The following is a 10,699-nucleotide window of genomic DNA, read 5'->3' on the forward strand; positions in this document are numbered from 1 at the left end:
CACCAGTTCTATCACCAGAGACCTCATTTTAAATGGACGATCGAGCGGTCCCTTCCCTGCCTTTCCACCTGGTGGCTCGCATCACCTTCTACAAGGTGTTTACTACCTGTAGTGATGAAGTAGGAAAACCCTCGGGCACCGTATCCGACAAGCGACTTCCGCCAGTGTAGTAATTACCGCAAGGGAACGGTACGGGATTCACTCCTGCATACGGTACACTGGAGGAAACTTGGAATACGGGCAGATCGAGGTTGGTCGCACAGAAACATCACGTAAGCCATGTGTGCCAGAAACGGGCGAGATCTGTTAGGCGGGTAGTTGTTGTTGTTGGCGACTATTCTGCGGCCCCCCTGGTGTTTTTGACGCCTCAAGTTGCGAGTGACAAACGCAATTTGGGGGCTAGCGAGCCCGCTTAAGCTTCCAGACAGCTTCTCAAGCGCGCTGCCACATGTCCTCGGGTACCTGCCCGACCGCCCGCGCCGCCAACACCGCTATGGATGGCTTCTCAGGCGGCAGGACACTAACGCTACGTAGGTAGGTAGGTGGTACGTGCCTGCCTGTAGAATTTGGGACTTTGGCATTTTAGTGGGGACGGAGACTTCAGGTATTCGTACCTCGTCCATCGTGTTGTTGCAGACCAACACACCACCTCAAGCTGCACCAACAACACTCATTCCAACCCCCTCCCATCACATCAGCCTACCTCCGTGCTCGGTCTCGGCCACTTGCAAAGAGCTTCCATAACAACTGCTGTGGTTGTTGGATTCGTTCTTCAGCTGACGACAATCAGGATGAGTGTCTGCCCACGTGACTTCCGATTGCTGCTGACCCATGATAGTCACATCCCAGACCCAAACACCAACTCCTTACATAAGCACAACGACCGGACGAGGAACTTCGTCACCTCAGGTCTTACTTCAGTTGACCGCAGCCCCGACTGCTTCCGCAAACCCACATGCCTCCAAACATTGCATCTTGGAACGGGACTCCTCTTCATAGACACAAGTGTTTCTAAACTTGGACCATGAAAATTCCCGAAAATGCACGACACCGCTGCTCCATCACACGAACAGGCTGGCAGGTCCAGTTTCTAACCAATGGTATTGCTCGCTTCTACTAAGCGCCCACCGTCTTAAGCGCTCGACGACATTCAACCTTCACTCTCTGGTCATCTTTCCAGAACTTCTCCTATGCATGAGATTGGCATCCACGATCTTGTCAGGGTCGACATGTCTCTGTTCTATGAATAACTACCGCATGGACCGTACGCATCGGCCACGAAACCTGGTCACCATGGAAGATCTCCCTCTCCACCAACATCCACATCTTCTAAACGCCTGGTTCTACACACAAAGTACGCGCCCAGTGGCAGAATCCAAGGAGACGTCACCTGCTATCCAATCGTGAACACCATGATGGACGTCAGATCCCTCGTGCTCATCACCACGCGGGACCTAGCCAACGATGGCCGCCGGCGTCACGCTCGTCGTCCTTCCGCCTTCAGGGCTTCACCGCCATCTTCGCTACCTCAATGCACAACCCTTGAGCCTCTCCCGCCCTGCAGCATGAGATCTCAAGATGGGCAAATACGCGGCCGGCCTGTAGCCGCTTACCCTCTCACCCCTTCCGTGGCCAGAGCAGACGCACATGAGGGACCTGGAAAGCAAAGCGGCCTGATCGTGGCTCCCAAGGGATCAATCACCAAGTTAGTCCAGACAACGCCCTGCCATTGGACTATCCCACCACCTCTACGATGCGGGACCATAGATCTGGGAACCCTCACGAACCCTAGATACCTACCCGTCTAGGAAATCTGTATTCGCCGAACCCCTGGACGCAAAGTTGACGGCCGGGGAAGCGCAAGCATGTGGCACATCAGTCCAGCATAACCGCTCTCCACGTCGTTATTTTTAGTTGCCGTTGCTATATTAAGCCAATAGCCTCACATGCAGCCGCCGAAAAGCTGCATTTTGCTTAACGAGACGTCATTTCCTCCGATTTCAACGCCAATCTCGCCCAAGACCCAACCACCTTATCTATCAAAACCCCGCGCCGTAATCTCATGTTGCAAGGGAATAGCTGGGTGTTCCCTTTTTCCATTTCACGAAATGGGCATGTCGGATATGCCGCTACCCCTGACATCATCTCGCAAAACGTCCACCCGTGTGTAGTCACACATCTTCCTCAGCGCGGGACCACGGAAGGGACCTGACATGCCCTCGATCTCCCGTGTCTCCTCCACGTCGCCGCCTGTATCCCCACTGTCGGTTCACACGCCATGCAGTAGCCCATATCTGGTCGCCACTCGACGTTATTTCGGCCATTTGTTTCATGACGACCCTCCCCTTTCGTTGCTACCTTGCTCAGCGAGACAAGGGCTGATCATCCAGAGGAAACCCTGGTCACATCACATACACAAGGCCAGGCCTAACAGGTAATACACATTCTCTCATTTCGTCGTTTCATGTTTCTATTCGTGTCATCGGTTCTAGAGGCGGGTGATTCTCCTCCGCTGCCCGTACCCATGGGCATAACTATATTTACAGAAGATCCAAACACGGGACCAGACCGGGCATGCGGCCCTCGAATGATGTTCATCAGATCAGGGGTAGAGGTCACTCGCCTCTTCCCCCAGGTTCGCCCGGGTCGTGATGCGATGCATCTCGGCTGTCTCGTCACAGCGTCTAACGACGACATGTATCTCGTGTCTGACGGTACTTCGACGATACTTGCTCACTTCTTCTGTCTTTTCGCGGTTTTGTCGTCACTCGCGCCACCACCGCTCAATACGCTTGCGCTTCGCTTGTGTGACGCACCGCTACTGCCCGGCCGGGTTGACTTCTCCTTTTCCTTTTCCGCTTCACCCTTGCCCTCGTCAGCGGCGTCCGATGTAGCCGCCTTCGCGTCTCCGTTGGCGGCCGGAGGTGCCTCGGCCTCAGCTTTCTCGCCGTTGGTCTTCGATTCGTCCGTCTTCGCGGGCTCCGCAGCCGCCGCTTCTGCCTTCTTCTCGCTTTCCTCGGCCTTCTCGCCCTCTTTCTCCGCAGACTGGCCCTCGCCTTCGCCTTCCTTGGACTCCGAAGATGGTTCAGGCGTTGGCGGCGCATTGGCCTTCTCCCGCTCTGCCTTCTTCGCCAGCTCAACCTTGATTTCGGCGTCAATCTTGTCCGTGACTTTTCTAGCGTCGAGAAGACTATTGACGGCGCCGAGAAGCAGCTCGTACTGGGCAGTGACCGCGGCGGTGGGCATGACGAGCCGCGGCGGGATGTCGAGTTCGTTAAGCGTGTTCATGATACGCAGTTGTTGTTGATTAGACTTGTGCGTGAACAGCTTGTTGATCTTCTCGTAGCGGAACGTCGGTCCGCTAGACAGGCGATCGTGATGTGTGACACCATAGACGTGCATCTCGGCCTCGGAGAGCTTGCGGCGTTCCTGCTGCTGCTGGCCCTTCTTGCCGCCGGCCGGCGCTGTGGGCGTCTGAGCGGTGCTGCTGGGGGGCTCTTTGTGCGGCTTCTCTGGCGGTGCGGCGGCCGCGGCGGCGGCGATGCTCTCGCGGCGGGCTGGGTTTTCTGACGCCGCGGCTTGCTGACCCGCGGGCGTGGCAGGGCTCACGCCTTCGGCCGCCATGAGAGACTTGCGCTTCTTGGATTTGTCGGCATTCATGAGATTCTGCAGCAGAGTCTGCAGGCCGGCGCTGGACTTGAATGCGCTGATGTCCTGGTCCGTATGGGGATAGTCTAACCGGTTGTATAACTCGCGACGTTCCTCGTTGAAGCGCTCGCTGCGGGCGAGAATCCGTTTGAGTTCGAGGAGCAGTGACTCCTCCTCCTTGGCCTCCTCCCTTGACCGCGTGAGAGCGTTGTTGGCGAAGTCCTTGCGCAGCTTCTCCTGGTTCGGGTTGAACTTGGCCATGAGCTCGTGGAGAGTGTACTCGGGCTGCGTCATGTACTGCACAGGCTTCTGCACCGCCATCATCTTCGCCGCAACCTCATAGTACCTCGCCTTGAGATCTTCCATCGTCCTCGGCTTCGGCACTGGGATGATGGCCTTACTCTCGTCCCCGTCAGCCGAAGCCTCACCATTGATGGCCTCTGGCAAGTAGTCGTACCGATCCCATATAATCGGCCATCGCAGATCAAAGTCCTTGGCTAGGCTAAGCAGATAATCCGTTTCTTCCTTGGTCCAGTCGTCGCTCAGCAGATTTGTCCGGTACTGGTCCTCGCTGTACTGCGGCACGTCGACCTCGACATTGTACTTGGCGAACTCCGAGTCCGTAGGCTTCGCCGTTTGTTCGCCATCCGCATCCTTCATCTCCGCATCGCCTTGCGCCGTCGCACTCCCATCCTCGGGCCCCGTCTTCCGTCGCCAGTGCTTCAGGACCAGTGCGCCGCTGTCCCCTCGTGCCGAGTTCGTGAACGCCTTGAGCTCCCATTTCGAGGCCGGTTTCCTGCTCGCGAAGCGCCTTTTCTTGAAGATCGACACCTCCGGTACGATGGCGATGGGGTTGTCGCCGCCCAAGTTCTGTACTTCTCGCGCGAGACCCTTCAGGTTCGGCCGCGGGGCGGAAGTCTTCTGCTTCTTTGCTGGTCGAGGACCTGCATGGCTGTCGGGCAGGTTGAGAACGTCTCGTACGTCGGAGGATGTCATATTTGCGGTGTATGCGGCTTCAAAGAACAGGAGCGATCGGTCGGTCGGGGTGCACTATTGGGACGGCGACAGGACTGCTCGATCGCATCAAATTATCGACGGTCGGGACGCAAGCATCAAGAATGTGGGCATCAAATTTCTCGCGTCAATTCGGTGGTATTAATAAAGCGTATTTTGGTGACATCAGGGTGCCTTCGTTGGTGCTGAATTGAAGAAGATTGGATTGATGGATGGAAACAGTGACCCTCTAAAAAAGTAGCAGCATCATCCAGAAACTCTCAGGACGCGAAGTCGCATTCTCCAGCGCGCAGGCTCTTAGAACCGCACGTGACCCACATGCAAAAAGGACGTGCCATCCCTGCGTCCAGTCCGCCAATTTTTCGAACGTGGCAGCTTCCCGCGCACCTTGGGACTTTAATGTGGGAATCAGGAACTGGCTGATCTGGCGCTACGAAACCACGACGACAGCATCTCCAATTCCCACGTCCACCCCCTCGAGCCCCGGAAAATAGCAGGACAACGGCCCGACGAGCACGAACTCGTGATACCACCATTGTCCCGTCTCCACGAATCGACTGTCCCTCCCGTTCCGCCAATTCGATCCGCAATCGCCATACAAGATGAGGCCTTTCCTCCCATTGCTCTCGATGAGCGCCGTCGCGCAGGCGCTCTACTTCTACATCGACGGCACGTCGCCCAAGTGCTTCTTCGAGGAGCTCCCTAAGGATACGCTCGTCGTCGGCCACTACACCGCGGAGGAGTGGGATGACCGGATCAACCAGTGGGCCAAGCACGACGGCCTCAGCATCTACATCTCCGTCGATGTGAGCTACCCCCTGACCTTGCATCATCCCTACCCAGGTCCCAGATAGCTTTGGGATGTCCCGCGCGGTCTTTCTTTTGAAGCTTTGTGCATCCAGGATTCAGAGCTAACGGTGCAATCTGGTAGGAAACATTCGACAACGACCACCGTGTTGTTTCCCAGCGCGGCTCTGCCTCTGGCCGCTTCACCTTTACGGCTGCCGACGCCGGCGACCACATGATCTGCTTCACCCCGTCCTCCACCTCTGGCCGCGCCGGCTGGCTCTCCCAGCACTCCCACAACGGTGGCATTCGCCTGTCGCTCGACCTCGCCATCGGTGAGAGCAGCGAGATTGAGAGCTCCGACAAGAGCAAGCTCGAGGACATCGCCACCCGTGTCAAGGATCTCAACGCCCGTCTCCAGGATATTCGCAGAGAACAGGTTTTCCAGCGTGTACGTCTCTCCTTCAGGCGAAGATTGAGGTTCCTGCTTCTTCTTACGCCCCTTTTCTGGCTCTCGCGGCCTCCTAGCCCCCCACCAAGTTATGTGCTGATGCTAACAACCCAAACAGGAGCGCGAAGCCGAGTTCCGTGACCAGTCCGAATCCACCAACGCCCGTGTTATCAGATGGATGCTTATTCAACTCATCGTTCTCGGCGTTACCTGCACCTGGCAACTGTCGCATCTGCGTTCCTTCTTCATCAAGCAGAAGCTCACATAAAGAAAAACAAAAGGGGAAGTTTTTTGGTTTACCAGAGTATGCGGGAGTTGGGGGAGGCCAGGCGCAGTTGGCATGAAATCGTGCTCGGAGAGATGGAGAGCTATCTTCTCGCTTTCTGCGACGTGCTCACGCCGACTCGGCTGGAAGAACGGACTTGTAATGATACACACACCATCTGTAGCTATTAAAGCGAGGCTCGGTCAACGAAGCTTATGTCAAACGGTTCAAGCAGTGGCCACTCTGTTCTGATGCATTGAATCTATGAAATGGTGAATTACATCTATGCTTAGGGGGTCTTAAGATTGAATGACATGTACGCCATTGGATCTTCCCTTCTGGTTGAACGGGGCCCAATGTTGTGTCCACCGGGATTTTCAATGACACGCCAATCATTTGTAAGGGGCGCACAACATCAGCTGCGACCTGAAGGAATGTGTACTCTGCTGTGGTATTCATGGGGCTGCCACTCAAAGATGATTGCTTTTCCCTCAGTCTCAGATATGTTCTCATAAATGTATGTGTACTCGTTAGGTATGGCGAGCCAAAACAATAAGCGTGGCTGCATTGTTTGCGGAGAGACTTGCGTTGGTAGATGTTCTCATAAATGTGAGAATACAAATAACTGCCGCCATCTAGGTCACGCATGCGCAAGAGTGAACTACCGAGCGGAGTCTTATTCGGCGTATCTTTCACAACGGTGACCGTCAACGCGCCGAAGCACATCGAGTACCTCTTCCGTCTGTTGAAAGAGGAATACGGTGTTCAATTCGTTAAGAAGAAGCTCTCCAGCATTCAAGCCGCATATAGCTCGGCAACCCAAGTTGTATAGAGACCTGGGCTGGATAGACTAGAACTCTGTACGCCCACTCCTTGATTCTCTGCTTTACCTGCTCGCGCCGCCGCCTAGAATGCAGGCTCAAGGTAGGCCGTACTCATTTGCAGTACACAGTACCGCGAGAACCACACCAACTTCAAGGGGGCGTCTCATCCCAAACAGACATACCAGGAAAACATCAGGTCCATATGGACTTGATGATGGCACAGAAATAAAGAACAAGAAGGCAAAAAGAGTTCGATCACCGGTGTGATCTACATCTCTTGGTGCACATGCTAGGGAAACTCGGGACTCGAGCGTTCGACCTTGGCGAAATGCCGCTTAATCAACAGGTTGACCTGAGTCCGTCACGCCCAACGGACCTGCTCCTGCTGTCGGTGACATCTTTTGCGTTCGAATCGTAGAATTACGGGAGAGAGAGAGAGTGTGTGTGGGGGCGTCTTCTTCTTGATGCTTTGTTTACTTCGCGGGAAAGGCGAAGTCAAGTGCGGGTCTGGTTGGGAAGGCTTCAAGGTTGGGACGAAAAGGGGTGGTGTTCCTTAGGCAACCAGCTACGTACCGAGAAGGTGCGGGTTTTGGGTCAGGCTGCCGGGTGGGAAAGGGCTTGGGATACTTTGCTATTGTTAAATTCTGCTCTGGGTGAGTTGATCCAAGTTGTAAGAGTCCCATAGGAGGAAACACTTGGTTCTGGGATGAAAAGATATGAGTGATTCTGGGGAACTGACCAGACAGAAGCGAGTTACTGAACGACATGGTAAATTATGAAGAAGGCTTGAATGAAGTAATTGTGCTTTTACAGATGTTGGAAACGCTATCATGGATGCCTCTCGAAGGGCGGTTGTAAGCTGATCATCAAAACGCCCCTATTTTCATGTTTAATGACCGAAGGTTTGCTTGGATTTACCAAAAATCAGCCACTTCTCTGTTACTCTTCTCAAGGACGAGGTATTCTATCACCTAATGCCATACACATAGCAGGCATTCCCGCGTGGTCTGCTAGTGATGCTCAATATGCCCTAGGTTCAGGACAGCATATCCTTGCCACACTCGATTTACCTGTCTCCAGATCGAACATCATGGTTTGGAGGAATACGCCATAAGACTTTTACGTCTGAGTAAACTGGACATACGAGTAGTCAGGGTGCGTAACTTGACAGAAACCCTTGAAGCCCAATGCACCAAAGATAGCAACGGTAAACAGTCATGAAAACCACCATCAACAAGAACATCAGCGATGAAAGTAGGAACAGCAACAACAAGAGCGATAGCTACAGCGAATGTAGATTGAATCGTCTGTCATGGGGTTACTGACTACGACGCTGAAATGAATCTCGCCTCTTCAGTACTTATTGTTCGTCTTGAAAGCGGACGGTGTAACACCCTCTTGGTGATGGGTCGTCAAGGATAATGTGAGGACGGGAGACTGTCATGTGTCGAAGTCATGGTCAGTCCGACTCTCGAGTAGAACCCCAAAAGCATGGAATATCATGTAGCATCATTGGCGAATAATAAGGGAGAAGCGATTTTTTTTCATTATCCGATACGCCTGAACCTGAAGCTGAAGGGGCGAGCGGCGCCTTCGCTCTTCATCCAACCGGGGGCCTGTTTCTGCACTACTTCGTCGAGAGGTATGCTGTCGAGGAAATCCTCTAAGAGGGGATCATCTGGACGCACGTCAAGCTCGGCGATTGACTGGCGACCTTGACGTGGACGCTTGTCTGGCCTCTTGCGAAGTTTATCCTCCTCCTCAGTCGTGCCTCCTGTCTCGTCCTGCGGCACAGAGTTCGTATGCTCCACCGCGAGCCCTTCTCGCAACTCGGCCGCACGAAAAGCAGCCCTTTTGACCTCGGACAGCTCTATCTTCTTCTCCAACGCCTTCAGTGCCCTTTCCCTATTCGCCAGCCGAGAGAAGCCTCTAATAGTGTACATGTCTGCCTCGTAGCCAGAGCTCTCGAGCCCCTGCAACGCCTTGACGGTCCTGTTGGCGTCCTGCAAGCCCGCGTAGCCCGAAATAAGAGTGTTCCAAGTGACAGCATTCGGAGAAACGCCGCGAGACCGCATCATGTGGGCGATTTTATTGCCCAACTCCTTCTCTCGGCTGAAAAGGCACCCGGCGAGGAGAATGTTCCAAGTGTAAATGCTCGGCGGGGGGTGAGTTGTGGCGGGCTTCTCGACTCTGTGGGCGCTCTCCTTTTCTCCGAGGGTATCCCGGAGCATGTCAGCCATTATGTCCAACGCCGGACGTTGCATGCCTGGACGCTCCAATAGAGCTTTCAGGATGACGTCGTATATAAAAGTCCCCTTCTCGTGGACAAATTTTACGGCGATCGGGTGTTTGTTCAGGATCAACTGTCGGAAGTAGGCGTAGAGAGAGATCAATTTGATCGGTTGCGCCAGGTTTTTCGCGAAAGCAATGTACATGATACTCAAAGTCGCGCCAGTCGGGTGAAGCTTTTTCTGGACGGCAGAAGTGGCCACGTCAAGAGCTGGGAAGAGCTCCCGCGCCATTTGCCAGTCATCAGGCATGTCTCGACCAAACTGCTCGGTATAAGCTGATAAATCCAAAGGGATCAAGGCCTGCAGCGGTGCCAAGTTGAAAACTTTAGCGTAGTAGTGCAACATGGGTCCGAAAGCAGGAACGGACTGAACGTGTTGCTTATTTGACCTTTTTCGTTTTCTCTCCTCTTCCGAGAACCCAAGGATCGACATAAGGAGGTCGTTTAAGAAAACGACGTCAATGGCGTTGTGCTGGGCAGCATCCTCCGCGAGTTTGTGGATGTTCGATGCCGAGGATGCCCTCTTTGCGCCGTCCAGAAGAGTAGCAAACAATACTGGGTCTGGTTCGATCTCATGTCGCCTCATGATATCAAAAACGCTCCAGGCTTTGTCGAATTCGCCACAGATGCAGAGCGATCGGATCACAGCCGTGTAGTTGACCATATTAGGTCTAAAGCCATGTTCCAAGAGAATGCTGAACGCATCGGCGGCCGAGAAGTCCTCGTTCTTTTCGATATCTTCTGGCTTCATGTGGAGTATGGAGGTGCAAAGACTTAGCCATCCTGTTGAATCGAGGTTCACCTTGCCATCTGACATGACGTCGATGGCTATCTTGAGCGCCGACTGCCTGTGTGTCGAATACTTGGCAAGTCTACTTGCTACTTGCATACGGGTTTGCTCGTGTATCGTGTTCTTCCTATTCGTCAAGAAGGAGTACAATCTTTCGATGCGCTCCGGGTCGATATCTTGCATCAGATTGTAAATAGTGTTCTGACGAAGAATGGCCGTGCCGTCAGAACAAGTATCAAAGCACTCAATCGTGAAATCGCACAGGGACTCTGCGTGAGCTGTGCGCTCGTCCCCCTCGAGAGCTTTCTGCCATCTGGCGACAAAATGAACAACGTCGTTAATCATGTGTCCCGATAGCTTGATGTCTTTGGTTGTCGTCTGAAGAACAAGCAGGGCTCGATCCGGGCAAGACCACAACGTAGAGAACATGAGCCTTCGCCATCGTTGCTTCTTCGTCGTCGTGTCCCAATGAGGCCATTTGTTGAGCTCCTTTTCAACGTCTTCGGGCTTCAACACTTTGAGTTCGCTCTGCTTCACTGCAGACAGCTCACTCGTCGCCAAATACTCGAATAGGTTCCCAAATTCGCGCCTCCACTGTTTCCATTCTGTTCTTTCGTCCCAGTCCAGATGA

The 10,699-nt window shown here is 53.8% G+C and overlaps 3 protein-coding genes across 3 annotated transcripts; 1 reads left to right on the forward strand and 2 right to left on the reverse strand.

Annotated features, from left to right (window-relative positions):
* Positions 1-2,733: 2,733 nt before the first annotated feature.
* On the reverse strand, positions 2,734-4,644 carry CkaCkLH20_00398 (SWR1-complex protein 4; the record flags this gene model as incomplete). The annotated part of the gene is made up of 1 exon (XM_038883118.1): positions 2,734-4,644. One exon carries the CDS (start codon positions 4,642-4,644, stop codon positions 2,734-2,736), a length of 1,911 nt encoding a protein of 636 aa, XP_038751823.1.
* Positions 4,645-5,264: 620 nt separating this feature from the next.
* On the forward strand, positions 5,265-6,167 carry CkaCkLH20_00399 (emp24/gp25L/p24 family/GOLD; the record flags this gene model as incomplete). Its single annotated transcript, XM_038883119.1, has 3 exons — positions 5,265-5,468; positions 5,594-5,899; positions 6,018-6,167. The coding sequence occupies 3 exons, from the start codon at positions 5,265-5,267 to the stop codon at positions 6,165-6,167; spliced, it is 660 nt and encodes a 219-aa protein (XP_038751824.1).
* A 2,368-nt stretch (positions 6,168-8,535) lies between these two features.
* Positions 8,536-10,413, reverse strand: CkaCkLH20_00400 (pentatricopeptide repeat protein; the record flags this gene model as incomplete). The annotated part of the gene is made up of 1 exon (XM_038883120.1): positions 8,536-10,413. One exon carries the CDS (start codon positions 10,411-10,413, stop codon positions 8,536-8,538), a length of 1,878 nt encoding a protein of 625 aa, XP_038751825.1.
* Between the last annotated feature and the right edge of the window lie 286 nt (positions 10,414-10,699).

The sequence above is a fragment of the Colletotrichum karsti genome (assembly GCF_011947395.1).
Source record: "Colletotrichum karsti strain CkLH20 chromosome Unknown Scaffold1, whole genome shotgun sequence".
In the NCBI taxonomy this organism is placed as follows: domain Eukaryota; kingdom Fungi; phylum Ascomycota; class Sordariomycetes; order Glomerellales; family Glomerellaceae; genus Colletotrichum; species Colletotrichum karsti.